Source organism: Volvox carteri, assembly GCF_000143455.1.
Source record: "Volvox carteri f. nagariensis unplaced genomic scaffold VOLCAscaffold_39, whole genome shotgun sequence".
Lineage (NCBI taxonomy): Eukaryota > Viridiplantae > Chlorophyta > Chlorophyceae > Chlamydomonadales > Volvocaceae > Volvox > Volvox carteri.
This window is the reverse complement of record NW_003307582.1, coordinates 698,978-718,400: the sequence shown is the minus strand read 5'-3', so window position 1 is coordinate 718,400 and position 19,423 is coordinate 698,978. Positions and strand designations below refer to the sequence as shown.

At 59.5% G+C, this 19,423-nt stretch overlaps 3 protein-coding genes across 3 annotated transcripts; 1 reads left to right on the top strand and 2 right to left on the bottom strand.

The window, feature by feature from the left end:
- Nucleotides 1–2,296: 2,296 nt before the first annotated feature.
- VOLCADRAFT_118536 (uncharacterized protein) lies at nt 2,297–3,497 on the top strand (the record flags this gene model as incomplete). Its single annotated transcript, XM_002953954.1, has 3 exons — nt 2,297–2,527; nt 2,752–2,952; nt 3,324–3,497. Coding segments are annotated over 3 exons (606 nt in total), but the record flags the coding sequence as incomplete, so codon positions are not given.
- An 860-nt stretch (nt 3,498–4,357) lies between these two features.
- On the bottom strand, nt 4,358–5,428 carry VOLCADRAFT_106181 (uncharacterized protein; the record flags this gene model as incomplete). Its single annotated transcript, XM_002953870.1, has 2 exons — nt 4,564–5,428; nt 4,358–4,405 (listed from the first exon to the last, which is right to left on the bottom strand). The coding sequence occupies exons 1-2, from the start codon at nt 5,254–5,256 to the stop codon at nt 4,358–4,360; spliced, it is 741 nt and encodes a 246-aa protein (XP_002953916.1). The 5' UTR covers nt 5,257–5,428.
- Nucleotides 5,429–7,219: 1,791 nt separating this feature from the next.
- On the bottom strand, nt 7,220–11,332 carry prodhC (proline dehydrogenase/oxidase; the record flags this gene model as incomplete). The annotated part of the gene is made up of 8 exons (XM_002953869.1): nt 7,220–7,348; nt 7,516–7,603; nt 7,975–8,279; nt 8,559–8,786; nt 9,173–9,270; nt 9,462–9,617; nt 9,961–10,210; nt 10,697–11,332. 8 exons carry the CDS (start codon nt 11,330–11,332, stop codon nt 7,220–7,222), a joined length of 1,890 nt encoding a protein of 629 aa, XP_002953915.1.
- Nucleotides 11,333–19,423: the final 8,091 nt, after the last annotated feature.

The following is a 19,423-nucleotide window of genomic DNA, read 5'->3' as shown; positions in this document are numbered from 1 at the left end:
CGCGAACACAAGCGGTCATGGCAGGTGCGTCAAGAAACGATTGCATCCTGCAGTTAGACCGTTGCCTCAACGAAACCCTCTCCTGCAGTGTAGAATTTGGGTCAGGGCCTACCTGTGAAGCTCTCAAAGGAAAGGACACCTCTGCAGCTGCATTCGCAGCGTCGGCAAGCGCACTGCAGCGCCTACAATCGGATGTATGGAGCCAAGTCAACGCCGCTCGCCAGAGCGTCCGCCGGATAACAGAGCTAGTGAGTCTTTCGCTGAGAACTGCATCCCAGTAAATTCAAACCCTAGCCCTGCCTGCCCATCCAGTGCAACTGGTCACCACGTACCCTTCTCCCTCCCGCCTTTCGTCAGCTCGCCCTACCACCACCCCGAAGCAGCCTACCTTTCACCTTCTTCTCCTCACAGGCCATCTGTTCAAATAACCTAGAACATGGCCACTCCCACCCTTCCTCCTCTCCACGCCCCACCCATCCCTTGCAGCTCGCCCAGCCGCGGCCTGGCCAAGCCGCCCCTGTGGAGGAGCTCGCGGAAGCTATCGACGTCGCAGAGCGCACCCTGACGGCAGCCCGCGACCAGCAAGTTGTGTCCCTTGAGCAACTCTATCAGCAGGAAGCTCAATTAGAAGCCGACATTGAGGGCATCGGCTCCCGACTGGACGCGGACCTTGCGGCGGATGCAGAGCGCGTTGTCAGGGACGCGGCTGCAGGTCCCTGTGGGTCCTTACGTCCCGCAAGCGCTGGACCCAGGTGGGATCCAGGAATTGCGCCCGAGTGACTTCAATGGGAGGTGGAGGAGAAATCGGCGTGGGTCTGATCCTGTGGTCCCGACCGATTGGGGGTCTTCGGCGCTGTGGCCTTGAGCAGGATGGTGCATGCGCGTGCGGTTGCGGTTTCTGTGGTACCATTCTTCGTGAGCGTGGGTTAAGAAAGAGTTCAGGCTGGGTTTGTGTGCCGGTTGTGCGATCGCGTTTTTGCGTACTAGTGCTGTGTTGATGTCATGTCTTATGACTCTCTCGCGCGCGCATTGAAGGGGGAGGGAGGGACAATGTCAAGGGGGTGAGGGGAAAAACGGAGAGGGGCCGGGAAAGGAGCATTTTAACCCACCCTTCCGTTGTCCCTCCTCGCTGTCCCGCTGCTACCCCTATAGGCGGCCCACCTCCCAAGCACGGCAGCGCCGAGCATCCACGGGCGGCGGAGGTGGAGGCAATGGCTGTGGTTTCAGAGCTGGTAGCAGCAGCGGCGGCGGTGGCGGGAATGGCGGAGGGGGGCTGGCTCCCGAGGTAGAGGAGTACGAAGAATTTATGGCTCAGCACGGCCCCACAGGTGCGTCTGTGTGATGTGAAGAGCCTACGCGTGCCTACGACGTGTCCCCACGTGGAGGAAATCGTTTTGGGGTGGGAAAACATGGGATGGGACGGGGAAGCAGGGCGCCCCTTCCGCCTTGTCCCGCCCCAGCGTCCCGTCCCCCCTCCAATCTCGTACCTTTTACAGGCGGCTGGGAGCCCGAAGATCATGAGGAGTTCCTGGCAATCCTGCGATCCTGCGATGGCGACTACAGCCACGCAGTAGCCATCGTCCTGGAACGTACTATTGGTTACAGCCGCAAAGAGGTGATGGACCATGCGCGGTGGCACATGGACGTGGTGGAGCTGGAGGCGCGGAAGCGGGCGGCGGTGGAGCGGTGGCGCCGGGAGAGGCAGCAGCAGCGCGCGGCGCTGGGGGCACGGCAGGCGGTACTGCAGAGTGACACCGCGGAGATGGTGAGAGCTGGATAGGAGGTGGGGACCGGTAGGGGCCATGGTCGGCTGTGGGTTAGCCCTGGTCGGCTAAGGGTTTCGGAGCGAATGAAATCGACCCGCGCTACACGGAGTGGGCGGAGCGTGAGCCGAGTAGCTGATAGGCAGGAGACCTCCCAGTGAGGTGGGGAATCCATTACATGATGCACAAGTCCAAGGGGAAAAGGGATTGGGAGAAGGGGTTAGTTGCTGTGGGCCCGAAGGGAGATGGAGACGAGAGGACCGATATGTATTGCTGAGTCAAGTGTGCGAGGTGAGGGAAAGGTTTGCAAAACGTGGAACCCAAATAAATGGCGACGAGCACCGCTTCCCAAACACGACGATATGCGGTTTGTTGGGACCAACCAACTTGAAGTCGTGGCGTATTTTTCATGGTATGTGTATGATTCGCTGCTCGGCTGCGAAAGGCCTCACGATGCACGCAGCAGGTCCCTGTGTTAGTCTTCTAGTGTGCTAGCAACCCCTGCGCCGCGTCCCCCCTGCCTGGCTAAGTAGGCCCGGCGCGAGCAGCAGCGGGACCAGCGCAGCAGGGAGGAGGAGATCCTGATGGTGGAGGTGAAGAAGGCCATGGCGGCGCGCTGGCGGGCGGAGCGGGAGGAGCGCCAACGTGCGGAGGCAGAGGCAGCGTGGCGCGCGGCTGAGGCGGAAGCTGCGGCCCGGCGAGCGCAGCTGGAGCAGCGCCAGGCAGCCAATAAATTGCGGCTGCAGATGTGCAAGGAGGCCAAGGTGGGGGACAGGGGAGGACGGGGGCTTCTATGTAGCTGCTGAAAGCAGATAACTCCTTGGACATCGGGGTTTTGGTGTTTCGGACATCCTTCCAGGACTTCGCTGTGGTGGTGGTGTCTGTGTGTGTGTGTGTGTGTGTGTGTGTGTGTGTGATTCAGGTGGTTGAGGGTGGAGCCATGGGGCAATTTTTCTGTTGTTGTTGTTGTTGTTGTCGCCATGCGCAGGAGCGACAGCGGCGCGACGAGCAGCGGCGGGCGGCCGCGGAGGTCGCTGTGAAGGCCGCACTGGCGGCACCCACTCCGCAGCAGCTGCAGCGTGTGGCGGAGCGCAGCGCCGCCACCTTCCAGCGCCGCCAGTCGCTGCTAGCCAGCTACGAGGCGCAGCGCGGTCGCCGGGAGCGAGTGCAGCAACAGCTACTGGAAAAGGTATGGGGAGAGAGCTGAGCGGCTTACGGTAGATGGTGTTTGCGGTGCTGGTTGTGGTTGTGGTGTTGGAGGCAGGGAGGGCCCTCCGTGTGGCCACATGTACTCGACTGTCCCAAGCTTAGTTTTTATGTTATGTTCTTCGTGCCTCTCCTGCTTTCACTGGTAAAGCTGGCTTCTCAGCGGGAGGGGGAATTGGCTCACTCATGTGCAGCTGATGAAGGGGAGGTATGCCTTTGCCTTCGTGCGGTGGACTCCCAGGTCCAGAGCGCAACTCTACGGGCTGCTTCCACCAGCCGCTCACATGTCCTGGCCCTCACCCCTCCCACTTCCTCCCGTCCGCATTCCTTTTTCCCCTCGGTGTCTCAATCAAGGTGCATGTGGACGTCCCAGCTGACCCCTCCCGGCTGCTCAAGGGCACAGCGGCACACATGCTGCGCGTGTTGGCACAGCAGGCGGAGGAACGTAAGGCCCGGGACAGCGGCTTCATCCTGCATGTCAGCAGCCGGGTGACACCCACCTGGCGGGCGGGGCTGCAGGGTCCATGAGATGTGCGTAAGAACCCCTCGACCTCGACCCTGATGGGTGAGGTGGTACACCCCAATACCTTAGCCCATAGCCGGGGGGATTGGGGTCTCCACCCTTGGGGCCCATATGGGAGGTGGCGGGCTGTGCTGGAGGCTGCGAGAGTGGAACACACATAATCGCGTAGACCGGAGACTGATTGGGGTATATGACGACGAGGGTGGTGCTGAGGGCGGAGAGGTTGGGCGCTAAGGGCAGACTGGGTTGCGGGACTCTTAGGGTTGGGCGCGTTCCTCGCGGTTGAGGGCTGCCGTGTGAGTGTATGGATTGGGCTATATGTGTTGGGTTCAATGGAGCAGGGAGGTCAGGGACGGGGATCAGGCTTGGCAAGCCGAAGATGGTGGAGCGGTAATGGTGGTGCCCCAGTGGGGCATCGCGTTGGATGGCCAGCGGCGGGGTACAGCCCCCTAACGCAACTCTTGTGTCTTCGCGTGAACCGCATCATCATATCTACGTATTCGACAGCACAAATCTGGTGCCACTCGCAGTAAGCATCCACGGTCGGCAGTCATTGGAGAGACCCCAAGCGAACTCCTACGGACCGCACGGCAGCAGCACGAGTGGCTTTCCTCAATATAGCTCAAACGAGAGTGGTGTTGCACCAATGGACACTCTTACAAGACGCTGCAGCCTCTCCATCCGCCCGCTCCCGCAACTCTTTTGGGATGCTAATCACCGATAACTACTGCTTGTTGCGCTGCTAACGCCTTTCTATCAACTTGCCAACAGGACACTCATAGCTCTGGAGGCCGCCCACTAGCCGCGTCCACGATATCGACCACACGTTTGTCCTCGGACACCTCAGCAGCAACTATAATAACGGTTATTCACCGCGCGCGCCACCCACCCATCCGCTCGCTGCACCCAGGCGCTGTGCACCAGCCACGCCGGCCGAATGCCGCACAGCAGGTGCACGCCATTCTGCAGCACCGAGCCCGTCGTCAGGCGAGGCTGCACCAACTGCTCCCGCCCATTTCCCGACCGGGTCCCCGGTCCTGCTCTACTCGAACTCTTGAACCGCTGCATCACTTGCCGACTGTTGTGGCCGGTAAGGACTAGCAGCACGTGCGCCACGGTAAGGAAGCCGAGGGGCAGCACGAGTAGGCCCATCAGTGCTAAGATGGCATAGGCCCAGGTATAGCCGTAGGGGCTAGGCCGGCCGCAGGCGGTCAGGGCGTAGTGGAAGCCCAGCAGCACAACGGCGGCTTGCACCGCGATGTAGCGCGCGAAGAGGTGGTGGTTGCGCGTCCCCACGCACACGCCCAGCCACATGCAATGGTGGTCAAAGCCCTCAACGCAGCGGTTGCAGTAGCGGCAGTGCGTCGTGGCGGGTGCACGCCGCAGGCAGCCGCACAGTGGACACAGCACAGGATTATTGCCGTCCAAGGCGGCGGTTGTAGCCAGAGGAGCTGCAGACTCGCAGTCGGTGACATATGTGGGTACACTAGGGGAGCTGGGGAGAAACGTGGGAGCGGCAGCACGGGAAGCTGCTGCTTGGGCGCTGTCCGCGGGGCTAGGCGGGCTCGCCCAGCCTGGATCGCTGAACCTGACGGCGTAGTGCGCAAGCACGTTGATGCTCAGCGCGACAGCCACCAGCCAATGGTGTGCTTTCACAGCCTCGCCAACACGCAAGTCTGAAGGCAGGATGCACAAAGCCGCCAAGCCCGTGATGTGGAGCACCCACCAGACCACATGTGCAAACCTATGCTCAAAAGCGCCCATCGGGTTGGATTGCTATTGTGATGTTTCGTTTTAAATCCTGAAGGAAATTCACCACTTTTAGCATAGTCAGTTTGAAGATGAATACCAAAAGTCAGCAATGATATAACTAATCACTTCCAGTTAAATGCAACGTCGAGAGTCATTTCGTATAAAGATGTAGCCAAGATCACAGGAAGTTTAATCCAATTACAGCAACCCAGGAGCGCTATGCTTTTAAAGGGACCAACTTTAGTCATCGGTTGTACATTAGTTGCATCCCACGATCCCGCTTGCCCAGCTGTTGGCAATCGTACTCAACAGGCCGGCCTCGACACCATCTGCGCAGGCCCATAGCACGCCCAAACAGCACGCTGCTATGGGCCCTTGCTATGACCTCGACTGAAGTGCATACGAAGCACTAAGTGGCAACGGGGCGTTTCCCTCATCCTGCATCCTGATACGGTACCCGCAATTTTTGCATCCCAGCGCCCTGGACAAGATCTGTGCACTGCTTATATCGGTACTGTGAAATAACTCCTATTTGCTGTCCTAACTATTACGTAAAACCTACAATTGCCATACATCTCCACATGCATGCAGCAGCCATTTGACCGAAACCAACGCAGAGTGCCGCATCATATGACTCAAAACTCCCTGCAGCCCCAAGAAGATAACCCCCATGTGACCGTGCCGCCAACGCACCCAAACCTCTGAGGGGCCAAGATCCGCCATCACATACCAGGGGGCACGTGTTGTAACCGCCTGGCCGAGGTAATAACATAACATGGCAAATGCACTCAGGGCACATGCCTGTCCTATTTCATTTACCTGACCTGCCAATAGGTTTATTAGCACGAAAGAAAAAGCGAATGCACATATTTGTGCCGCCGCCAATCAGCAGTTTTCTGGGCAATGCCCCCAAAGAGGCACAGAGGATTATGACGCTAGGGACGATAGCCACCAGGACGTCCGTCTGTAATGGCCTATCCGTAGCGTATTAGCCAAACCCCAAAGGGAAAGGGATACCCACCCATGAAACGAACCAATAATAGCCCAGGAGGCAGCAGAGCGCCAGAGCAACGCCAGACACGATTCGGCAATTCTATTTCGGAATCGGATGCTCCCAAAGACTGAGGCTCCATGTGTTTGCTCGCAAATGTAACCCCCCGGAAATGACAATCAAATGGAACATAAACACCCGAAACGAGGGGGACTCGCCAACACACACATATACACACACATACACACGTGCACGCATACCCCTGGGCAGCAGTCACTAGGAATGCGTCTTTGTGGCGACGCAGCAGCAATAACAACAACAACAACAACAACAACAGAAAAGAATATAAATATGTTTAGGCCTAAAGCTCACAACAATTCTTCCTATGGGGTTTTGCTGAAGCCAACAGAGGTTCCCCAGGAAAGCTGGGAAAGATCGGCAGGCTGGCTCAAAGGTCCGTCCCGGCGGTGTATTGCTGCTGTTACGCAACCAACCCCGTACTGTGGGGTTCGACTGTGGGGTTTTCCCCCATGTCAGCTCAGCTTGGTAAGCTTACTTGCCGGCACCGCAGAGCCCCGCCATACTTAGCGCATATACACGATAAACAACCGAACAACACCTCGGGCTCGGACCACAGAAAGGCCCCAACCCCCAATCATAAGGCAACAAGGATACATTCTTAAATGACCACAATAAGGAGCCAAGCCGGGTCGCCGTTAAATTTGCAACTATAGGAAAAGGACAGGAAACCGCAACAACTACAACGCCCAACAATAATTGGAACGGATTCTTTAAATTTCCAACTCGGCAACTGTTACTGCCAACTGCGACAGCGGCCACAGCCGCACAGACAACCATAGCAGCATAGAGCCCCTAGGCTCCCTCCCTCCACCGCACCCACCACCGGCGACCGCAGCGCTTCTACCGCAGCCGCCATACTTGCAGGGCACTTGGACAGGGGAGGACGCTCCTGGCCTTGGTTCATCAGGCCACAGAGGAGGAGGAGCTGGACTGCAAGGGCGCCAGGACGCGCGCCAGAGGGGATTGGTTGGGGTCGTGGAGGGCTCGCCGCCACAGCTCCGCCCACAGCAGTGCCACATCCTGTTTGCCGCCCTGGAGCGATGGAAAGGAGGGAGGAAGGGAAGCCGGGGAGAAGGGAAGGGGGGGGATGTTAGGAAGCAACCTACCCCAATGAAACAGTGAGGCACAAAGCACAGCGGCAGGAGCCCCGGGCGGTTGCGGGTATGCTAGGAGAGGCCCTCTCAAATCTCTTCCCCTACCTTGAGGATGTACTGGTTCTCGTTGACGCGGCGGAGCAGGTACGGAATCACCTTCTCAACACTGCCGTACGGGCAGTACTTGAAGACCCTACGCATTTGGTTCCCACGGTGCAGAGAGGGGGGAAGGCGGGGGGTCAACGGCGCAGCAATACACACCGCATGAGGCATTGCACACACACGCCTCACCACAAAGCATCACAGGCGCACCTGTAGGCTGGAGCTGTTGGGGCGGTAGGAGAGGGGTAGGGTCACGTGGGAAAAGAGAAATAACTGCCGTACAACCCAACAGTGCGCACCTAAATAACCCTGCTCCCCCGTCACGACACCTCCCGCCCACCATGACTGCCTCTCCATCCAATAAAGATTTCATCCCCTCATCCTCCCCTTTCCTCCACCCTCCACACACCCTAAAGCCACTGCACATCCCCTCCCACCCCCTCTCCTCCCCTCCCCACTCACTTATACCCGTGGTGGCCCAGTGTGAAGCTCAAGTTGTCCGCCATACCCATCAGCTGTCCGAAGTACACGGGAGCATCCTCGGGTTCCAGACCCAGCTTACTCATGGCCGCCACCGCCGCCTCTACGCTGGCCTGGTTATGAGACCCCATCATCACCTCCGCACGACCCGCCTTCACGGCGCCCAGCAGCACCTCCAGACAGCCGTCAAAGGACGCGTGGGTCTGCTCGATGTGGTCCCACACGGGAGAGGGGACACCCGCCTCCGCAGCGCGGCGCCGCTCTAGGTGCAGATACGCGCCGCGGACCTGAGGAAGATCACAGAATCGTGCGTGTGTGTGTGTGTGAGAGAGAGAGAGAGGGAGGGAGGGAGGCGGAGAGAGAATACGGAGGTAGTGGTGCAAGGTGGCAAAGACTGGCACTGTCCCGTAGAGGGAGGCGGAGTGGGTGGGTACACCAGGCTGTTACAGCGACTATCAAACATGCATGCAATCGTTCACTCGAGTGCATTAAGCTGGCGCACGGCACCTCGGTGCACCCACCCACTCATTCACACATCCAACCCCCCCACCCCGCCCCCCGCCCACCAGTTTGGCCCCCAGCGTGTATCTCTCCCTCCTGGCCCGGTCCAGGTCATCCGCCAGCCGCTGCTGCGCGTCCCTCAGGTAGGCCTGGTACGTGACGAATATGACCGCCTCCCCCGGGCCGCTGGCGCCACCAGCAGCGGTGTTGTGGCGCCGCATCAGCTCGTGGGCGATGTGGTCAATGGCGGGACGCAAACTGCTCTGCTCCGCATCGATCATCAGCTTCACGCCCTGAACGAGAAGGGAAGGGAACAGTATGGAGGTCAGGGGTATTACAAGCTGCGGGTTAGGGATTAGGGGTGGAGCGAACTCCAAAATAAGGGGGATGGAGATGAGGGGCTAAGCTAGTATTGCTTTCTAACCGGTGTGGCTGGTACAGGGTGAGTTAGCTGTCAGGAGCTAGGGGTGAGGCCTCATACAAAGAGGAGAACTGAGAAAAAAGATGGAGGTCGGGGGGAGTTTAGTAACGCGCGAGTAACGCGAGTTGAGACAGGGGCCCTCTGCTCCTAACGTGCACGTACTCGTGTGACGTGTGTGCCTCTTGTGGACACCTTGGCCCTCACACTGCCCCCACATCCCGCCCCTCGCAAGTTCCCCGCCTCAATCCGGGCCCCCACCTTGCTAACCGCCCTCTCCACGAGCCTCTCCAGCCGCCGCAGCAGCCCCTGCAGCTGCACCCGCTCCGAGGGGGACAGCTCCCAGGGCCGACCAGGACCTGAACCAGGGTCGGGTTCACACAAGATGTACGGCACACGACACACATCACACGGGCAGAAGCGGGGAGGGGTATGAGGAATCGTACGAAGCAAAAACGCTTTCCCCTCCCGTCCCTCTCTCCCTCCGGCCCCCCTCATGTACCCCCTTTCTCTCCTCGCCTGAAATGGGCCCTCAAAGGCCCGCTCTTACCGGTTGCCCTGGCCTGCTGCTCCAGGGAGGCCGCCAGCTCGGGCATGTGGGCCAGATTCAATCTTTGCGTCCAGCTGATGTAGTCAATGCGGCCCTGCTGCTCGGGGTCCAGCCACCGCCACAACTCACTGCGCTCATCCACGGAGGAGGTACTGCCTACGGGCGGGAGAGGAAGAGGGAGGGGGGGGGAGGAATGAGAGAAATGGGAAATGGAGCAAGGTTGATACATCAGGAAACCATAAGTAGAAAGAAGCCGGAGGAGTCCAAAAGACCAACTCAAACATGCAGGGCTGGGAAAGGGAGGGGCCGGGAAAAGGTGTATGGTGGGAGGAAGGAAGAAAACATGAAAAGAGGGAGCTCACGGGCTTGCTGCGCAGCCGGGGTTGCCGTGAAACTGCTCTAACGATCCCCAACCCCACGCTCCATTCTACACCCCGCCTACATCTCCTCTCCGCACCCTCCACACCCCGGATTCACTCAGATCATATCCTATCCTCACCCTGCTCCGCCGCCACCTTCTGGAAGCACTCCTCAAACTCGGCCTGTGTGATGTAGCCGTCTCCGTCCAGGTCGTAGGTCTGGAACAGCTCCCTCACACTGCCCACCGCCGCCGCCAGGTGCTCCAGCAGGCCCGGGTCCCCCAGGGCAGTGAGCTTGATGGCGGCAAAGCCCTGACCGGGCAGGGTGGCGGCGGTGTCGATGGCGGACAGGAAGGCCGTGGCGTGCCGCTCGCATTCGTCGTCCTCACCCTGGAGAAAGAAACACAGGTGGTGTGGTGTGGGCGGGTGTGGGTGAGAGGCTGAGGAAGTGTTGTTAATGTAGCCCCGGAGCGAAACATCGAAAAGAAGGGACACACGAAGGCGAGCGACCTGAGCAAGCTGAGGCGGCCGGGCAGGGCAGCTTGCAAAGCCACTTGCGCCGATCCAGGCAAGCGGAAAGAAACGGACTGGGGAGCAAGCTACAAGAGGGTGTGCATGTGAAAGCCCACCAATACTTATCTTGAACCCTAAGCCGCCATGATCCCCACTTCTACCCTCCCTCCTTCACCACCAGACGCACGCCACATCACCCCAGGCGAAAGGGATGTGGAAGTCGTCCAATCGCATCCATCCAACATGACCCACATCGCGTCCACACTCCGCTGCCCGGGGGCACCGGGGGGCCTCTGCACCGGGGGGCCCCCTCGCGCCTATCCGTGGCTCATCTCGCAGTAAGGCCACTCCGTTACTGCTCACCGAGTGGTCATACGTCCGAGCTGCCACCCGCGACTGAATGATCGTCTCGCCACCCAGTGGCTGCCGGGCCGTGATGACCGCATAGCGGCCCTTGCCCTTCGCGCGCGCCTCCGCACCGCCACCACCCGCCTCCACCTCCTTCGCCGCTGCAACTGCCGCCGTTACCCCCTGCTCCTGCTCCTGCTGCCGTGGCTTGCAGTGCTTCAGCAGGTCTTCTTCCTCCGCATAGTCGAGGATGGCACCGATGCCGTGGGCGCGCAGGGCGTTCATTCGCGCCCACACGTCTGCGGGCTCCTTGCCGGCGCAGAAGTGCTTGTAGAAGGACTCCTGTACGGCGCTCATGGCGATTCGGTCGCCCAGCAGGCTGCGAGCCGAGTCCAGCAGGGCTTCGGAGTGCGTCACGAAGGGCGTTGTGGCGCACAGGCGCAGTACGAGCAGCGCGCGCAGCAGGTCGCTGGTGCTGCGGCCCTCGAAGATGGCGGCATGGTCCTTGAGGGTGGGAAGGGTAGGCCGTGGAGGAGGTATGGAGCGGGTGCGAAGGTAGGGGGGGAAACAGGAAGGCGGGAAGCGGATCAGCGTAGGTCCAAGGGCAAAAGGGGCTGGATTGCGGAGGAAAAGTGTACCGAGTCGCAGCATGCAGGAGAATGGGAGAGGGGGAGACTCCTTAGGGAGAGGGGGAGTACAGGGCGCCGGTGGGGTCGCTTCATGATCGATGGAAGGGAGAGAGGGCTGGAATAAGTTGATAGTCGGGTTGTCCAGTGTTCTGTCGTGCTGCAATTCCCGCATTCCTAAGCTTGGCCCAACAGCCCAGCCGACAGCCGCTTAGAAGCTATCCGTTGAAGGCTATACTGCGCTGGCGGTACTGCACAAATGGCTTCGTAATATGACAACAGGTAAGGTGCTCAACGCTATGAAACAGAGAGGAAACGTTAAGAATGCTTGTACTGACAAACGATGTGGAAACGCTTTACGGAATAGGGAAGACAACGCACCGTGAACGTCAGGTTGGCGTCCTGCTTGGCTTTGTCAGGTTGAAAGCCATAGTTACGAAAGACTTGCAAAGGAGCTGCTGTCCGCCGAGTGCCAGATGGGGAGATTCCGGACAGAAGCCGAAAGGTCGACCGCTGCATGGTAATACAAGGCTTGCGGAGGATATCCTTCGGTTGTGTCCTTGCAATTTGCATGGGTCTATCGATCAGCGCGGCAAAAAGTCAAAGGAACTAAAGCTATAATTATGTAGTCCTGGCCCCGTGGCCTTGCGGTAAGGTTATCACGTAGAATCTAAGTAACAAGGACGAGGTCAGGGATGCACGTTTCCATTATACTGTATCGTCCGCCTTGACACTGTCCAAGCTTTACTCTATGCTGTACTTGATTACGTTTGAGTCGGACATCCTGCCGGAAACCAAATTCCTCGTAAAAGACCCTCAAATTTCAGCAAGCTTGTAAGTCTGTATCGCTTTTCCTACCTTTAGAACGTCAATGCTTTAACTCTGTTGGTACGAACTATCCCATGTCGTTCAGAACTTTCGGGTCAAGGACCCGGGGCGTCTGAGCACAACGCCTTAAGAAACGTCCACCGGCAGAGCTCCGCTGATTAACGTGCACAAGAGCGTTTCTTTGCGTGCCCAAGCCCAATGTCTTCTACCCACCCTGCTTGCATGTCTGTACATCACTAAACCGTGCATTCGACTTACGACCCGATAACTGCGCTATCCCGTCATGTAAAGCTCCCAAACATACCCAGCAGCTGCGTCACACAAATATTACAGACATACACGCTCGGTGCAAGTCAACCCCGTCAGGTGACGACACAACCCCACCGCCAGGTGCAGCACATGCTGATTTCGCTCGCTTACCACCGAAGCAGGAGTTTAGGTGGCGATGGCGCCAGCCTACTATCACAAAAACACTTCTTCCTCTTCTTTTGTGCTTCCCCCCCATTGCGCCTCGCTTTTTCGTCCACACAGCGGCCGTATAATGGCCTGGAGCTCCGAAGCGCGCGCGTGCGCACATGCACACACCCGGGTCTGACCCATGGTTCACTTCCATACCTTTCGCACGCCTCCTCATTCTATCCCAAAAACGCAGTAGCGCACCACCGGCTCTTTCCAGAATCGGCGCACAACTTCCCTGGACACATGAATACGTTGGACACAGCCATTAATCCATAAAACCACACACGCGCGCACAAACAGACGGAGGTGAGACGGACGGACGGACAGATGAGGTGAAAACACGCCGGAGTCCCGTCCCTCCACAAGATCGCCTTTCAGGAAACACCAGGGAGGGCGCTCCCACCGGGCTACCGGAGGCTCTCTTCCTTCTGTCGCCACACGTGCACACACACACACATACATACGCAATACAGGCATGTGCACGTACGGGCATACAAGCTAATCACACGCAAATGGTCGCTGTTGCCCCGTCTGTCTGTCCGTTCGTCTATCCCTCCGTAACCTCAGTAATGCCCCCCCAGTAATGCAGCCCCAATACTCTGGTGACACCTAACACGACAGGACTCCATGCAAAATGTGCAGCCCCCCGCCCCGGTCCTCGGCTGGTTTCGGAGCTTTCGACCACCGCCATCAACCGCCCCCTGTCCCTTCACAAGACCTGACCGGGAGCTCGCCTGACAAGTACAACATTACGTAATAATAAGATAGTACGCATATTGCCGTACATGAAATGTCGTACGTCCGAAACCACATTAACCCTTGAAAACCCAATTCTCTCATCAGGAATCCAGCCGGACCTGGATGGCACGATGGGCCCCCGGCCTCGACTCTCCCCCCCCACACCGCACACCCATCACACCTGAAACGTGCGGCACGGCCTCCTTTCCCCCTTTTTGCAAACCACACATGCACAAGATGACGAGATCGAGCGCTTACATCCATCAAACCCACAAATCGCGATGGGTCGCAAAACTTTTTAAGTCGCTGAATGTCACACCGATGGGATCACAGCTTCGATAGTGCAGATAAAGCATAAACACTTTTTGCCAAAAATGGACACAAACCTGGTTGGTGAGAAAACAACAGATTGGCAAACATTTGACAGGAAGCGTCACCGGGACGCAGCAACAGTTCTCTCTCCGCTAAACAAACTAGAGCGAGAGTGAGCGAGGTCACACAGGGTGACGAGGCGAGGTGGTGATGCGGGTGGACCTTGCGAGTCCGATGTGGGGGGGGGAGAGGGGAGGCCAACATGACACGGTTGATGTGACGCGACAGAGTACGGCACAGCGGCGGCATTACTTGCATTTTCAACGACACATGGATAGGCAGGCAGACAGAAGGACGAACAGGCCGGCATACATACAAACATACATACATACACGGGGGGGTTTAACCGTTGTTCCAGATTCGCTCATAGGAAAGAGTAACGCTGTTAGTGGCATATGGATACACACACAAAAAAAAAGCGCAGAGGGCGCCCAGAGGACATCCATAGGGCCACCCCCGATACGAGGCAGCAGCGGCGGAAACACAACGGCTCACATTACCCCTCACACACACACACCGCCGCGTCACTCGCTCCGTTACTCTCCCCCTGCAATCCAAAGCACGCTCTCCCGCCGCCATCCCCCCTTCCTACACAACCCCACCAGCACCCACCTCACCTCACCTCACCCCACCACGCGCTCCATAACCCCTACTCCCCAAAACTCCTGCCCTCGAACCCACCATCTGTTTCCTTCTCACTCCCTCACTGCCTAAAGCCGATACCCGCTACCCGTCACACCCAAACCCAACCCTCAACTCCCCCCGCTGCCACCACCACCACCACCACCACCATCACCACCAGATCGTCCAAGCTCCGAAATCCAAAATAATGTCTGGCCTTGGCCACACACCCGTCACTGGTCCGGGGGGCCCTGCACCCCCCGTACATTCATTCTCTAACCCTGTTGGGCGCCAACTACCTACCTACCTACCTACCTACCTACCTATCTACCTGGTGTTGGCACCCACGCACTACCTGCCCACCACCAGGTAGGTGTTGAGCAGCTGGAGGCGGCCGCAGCTCGCTGCACACATCCACCCCACCTGTCAGACCTGACACCTGCATGCCCAGTCAGGGCCAGTTTTGACAACTCCGCGCACGTGTGCACACGCCACCTCCCCGTGGCCGTCCAGTCCCCCTCGCGGCCAAAACAAGACAATACAAAAAACACCTGACACCCAGTGACTGGCGTGCGCCGCCGCCGCCTCCTTTACCCCCCTCTTGCAGAGCACCCCCTGCTGTCGAGTCGAGTCGTGTCGAGTAGCGCCTTGCAGCGCCCAAAGAGCAGTAGCAGCCGCACCGCCATTAGCCGTACCCGCAGTAGCTGCGACTAACGGAAACCGCTATAGCTCAACGGTTGTGACTGGCTGGCTGGCTGGCTGGCTGGTTGCTCCCCCTCCTTGTCATCCCCCTCCTGCTGTTGCCGCTGACGGACGCCGGTTGGACGGTGGCGAGAGCTACAGTCAGAGGTCTCTGGTGGTGAAATGCCGCCATTGCGACCAAACGGCAGTGTGAATGCGACGCCGTGACCACATCCTTGTCCACAAGTGAATGGAGTACCGCACTGACACACTCGCGATTCTCCGCCACCTGCTGTTTCTGCTGCTGCTGCTGCCCAGTACTGCTCCCCTCCTCCTCCTGCTGCTGCTGCTCCTCCTCCTGCTCCTCCTCCTCCTCCCCCTGCTTTTGTCAAAGGAACACCACCGCTGCACCACCGCTGTATTGCTCTGCTGCCCATGCTATAGTAATAGTAATAAGAGCAGTGTTACCTCCGCCCTCCCCTCCCCGATGGCTGCACCTGCTGCGGCCGCACCGGGCCCCCTTCCCTCCCTTCCCCCTCCCCCTTTTGCTGCTGCTGCCGCCGCAGCCCTCACAGCGGGAAGTCCCCTCTCCCCCATTCGGCGGTGGTCCGGTGCAGCAGCATGTTGTTGTGGTTGAGCAGCAGCCCGACGACTCCGGCACCCAGCTTACACCGCCACAGCTCTGACGACGTGAAGCCACGGCGCTTGTTGGCAGGTTGCGTCATGTCAAGCAGCTGACAACAACAACGACCAACAGGTTCAGGGGGGTTCAGGGAGTTAGCAATGCAGGGCAGGGCGATAAAAGGGCGGGATCAGTCGAAGAAAGGGGGAGGAGGAGGACCACGAGCGTGTTTTTGATTGTGCTAGAGCGGCGCGGCGAAATAAGTTTGGGAAGCTGCCATCCACCTTAAAACCTTAAGTCGCTTTCCTTCCTCCCTGGTGTCCTCCCTCTCCCCCTCCCCAGGCCGCCCCCATACCCCTGTTGCCTCCTGGCCCCCAGACCTACCTTCCCCCCCGCCCTGCCCCCCTTTTTTCCTCCCCCTCCCCCTCCCCTCCGCTCCGTTACCTGCTGCCAGAGGTCCTCAAAGCCCACGACGAAGGAGCTCTCGTCCTTCTCAACGGCATCGTAGAACCACTTGGCGTCCTCCGCACTCACCGCTCCGTCCCCGTCCAGGTCCAACACCATGAACCAGAAGCGCTGGGAGTCCCGGGTGGTACGGTCGTCGGACAGGGACACGAACCTGCGGAGGGTGGGGGACGGGGGGGAGTGGGGGGAGAGGGGACGAGACTGAGGAGCAGGCGCCAGCAGGGTGTTGGAGGTGAGGGTAGCATGACATGGCGGTGCAAGGATAAGGATGAACAGATGGAAAAGCAGAGAACACACAGCGGAACAGCAAAAAGGTTGGGAGGCCAGCTGCCGAGGGGGGGAAAGGGGGGGGGGGAAGGGGTGGAAAAAGGGGAAGGGGTGTGTGTAGGAGATGGGCACTGGTTGAGTGGAGTGTTCAAAGGGAAGGTTACATGGGAGGCGAGGTGGCGGTGCCCCGGTGGGTGGGAAATATACAGACATACAGACATACAAGTGCGTGCACGAGTCCGGGGCCCCTCCGTTTTGCGGCAGCTCGTACCCACTTTACAAAGTCGTCCATGTTGAGGTAGCCCTTGAAGCCGGAGGCGAAGCGCCAGTGCTTGAACGCGTACTCCAACACGGCGGCCGAGTAGCAACCAAACATGTCGAAGGAGCTGACCTGTGCATGTGTGTGCATGTATGCATGTATGTACGTGTGAGGTGGCGGGGCGGACGGGCAGAGTTGAGCGGGTGGGACGTATGTGTGCCTGAGGCCATGAGTATGTGTGCATGGGCAGGGGCGTGTCCGTGGACACGCAATGCAACAGCAGCAACAACAGCAGCAACAACAACAGCAACAAAAATGACGACGACAACAAGGGGTGTATATGTGTGGCGGCAACTGCAGCACCTCACAGTAGCTATGACAGCGGCTTGCCTGCACCATCCGCTCTTGTCCGCCCCGTTGTTGCGTACATATATATCTTCCCCGCTCCCCCTCCCCCTCCCCCTCCCTCGGAGGCCCCACCTGATCCACGCGTATGTGGCCGTCCAGATCCTGATCAAGCACCATGAAGGCGTACCTGGGGCCCAGGGGGGAAGGGATGGGAGGTGTACGGAATATACACGAGAGCTGTGTTATGTACGAAGGGAAGACGCAAGTCAAGGTGTAACACACACACATACCGACATACACGAGGGGTCGGGGCCAGGAGGAAGACGAACCACGAGCGAGTGAAGCTGATGATGCCAAGGGGGGGAAAAGGGGCTGAGATAACAAAAAACCTTTCGGAGGAGGGCCGTGCGGAGGAGTTGCCTAACCTAGCTACCGGGGGATGCGGTCGTGAGCTGGGAACGTGAGAAGAGCCTCACGCAGTGCCGCGGCGGGGGAAAAGACGAACCACAAACGAGTGAAGCTGCTGCCAGGGCAAGAGTGTACCAGACGTAGAACTGACCGGCGGGGGGGAGGGGGGGGGCCACCGATACACAGAAACCCTAGAACCAGACTCGCACCAGTACCGGACATGACAGGGGATATGACAGGGGCGGACCGCACAACAGACGGCAACAAACAGCCGAACTGGATAGCTATACAGCGGCTGTACGGGAGCCGTCGAAAAATATACCCATCCTAGGGAGGCACGAAGGCAACGGAGAGCAGAGCCGCGCTGTGCACCCCGACCCAGGTCCCCACGCGCCCACACACTCAGCACCTCGCGGCGTATTCTCGTTTGGCCGCTTCCACCTCCTTCAACTGCCCCTCAAGCTCCGCGTGCTCGTTGGCCAGGAACGCATACGCCGAGTCCTTCTGCTGGAGCTGCTGACGCAACGACGCGATGAGCTTCTTCTGCCGAGCGAGCAGCGCCACGCCCGCACCGGACAGCCCCGCCGCCGCGGCCACAGGGGACGCTGGCGGCGGACCAGAGCCAACCAGGTAAATGTCCCCGCCGGCGGCGGCGGCAGCCGCCACCGCCGCCGATGCGGCGGCGGCGGAGCCGGCTCCTGGATGTGTCGACCTCCGGCCTTCCATCAGCTCCCCGCTGGTCTGCTCCAAATCGGGATCAGAGGGACTGACAATTAGGACAGACGTGGATTCTGGCGGCATGGATCCGTCGTACGTTTGGGATGTCGTACTTGCGGCCGCGTAGCCGGTTTGCGAGGGGCTGCGCTGCAGGTAGTTGGCATGAGGTGACGTGTGCGGCCGCGCCGGCGGCACCTCCGCGACGCCTGGCGACCCCGGCCGTACATGCGGGTGCGGCGGCGGCATGTCGTCGATGAGGATGGCCTTGAAGCTCCCACTGCCGCCGCCGCCGTGCTGCAGCAAATGGGAAGGCGACAGAGGCGGCGCTGAGCCGTCTCCCGGCCCAGCGCTCACGTTGCTGTCGTGACTGCTGCTGCTGCAATTCCCGGGACTGCCCCCGGGCAACGTGTCCCAGGACAGCGGTGTCCGCGGCGACTGCGGCCCTCCGCCCTCTCCAAAGCCCCCGGATAAGGCCTTATGCGGCGCCGTTGCTGATGGCCGCAGCGGCGGTGCCGCCGCCCCAATCCCGTCTGCCTCCTCGTGCCGCCGCGGCGCCGCCTTCACGGCAGCAACGGCCGCATTCGCCGCCACCAGCTGCGTCTGCAGCTGCTGGTGCGCCTCCGCCAGCTGTTGGTACCGCTGGCCCAGCTCCGCCGCCGTGCGCTGCTGCGCCGTCAGCTGGGCTTCCGTCGCCGCCAGCTGCTGCTGCAGCACCGCCATGGCTGCCATGTGCGTCTCGTGCTGCTGCGCTGCCCGCTGCTGCGCCTCGTTGGCCGCCTCCGCCAGCTGCTGTTCCAAGGTCCTGGTGGGGGCCGCAGGAGGGAGGTTGCAGGAAGCAGCAGGATATCCACAATAAGGGGGGGTATACGGGCAGGCGGCAGGGAGGGTGTTGAGAGCCATGCAGAAATGCGGACATCGCCCCGGCCGGCGATGGGTGCAGGATGTAGAGGTGCAGCGGGGTGTCGTAAAAGTAATCGGTGTAGTAATCGTGGAGGCGTCCGGACCCGGGGGCGCTCCAGGGAGCCCACGCGGTTCGTTGGAGACCCTGCGTCACCGGGGATGTGCGCCACTGCGCGAAATCTAGATGTAAAGATTTGCATATTTTTTCACAAAGTGCTTGTGGCCCGGAACGTTTCCGACTAGCGGCAAAAAGCGCTTACCTTTGGGCGGAATCACTTTGCCGGCCCAATTCCACAACGATGAACACAGCAATACAGCAATCAACAGTTGATGATTACCAATTATTTGTAGTTTACGGGTAGGTAATTGGAATCAGGCGATGACTTGCAATAGCTTCGCGATTGAAGGCGGTTGTGCGCACAGTTGAAGAA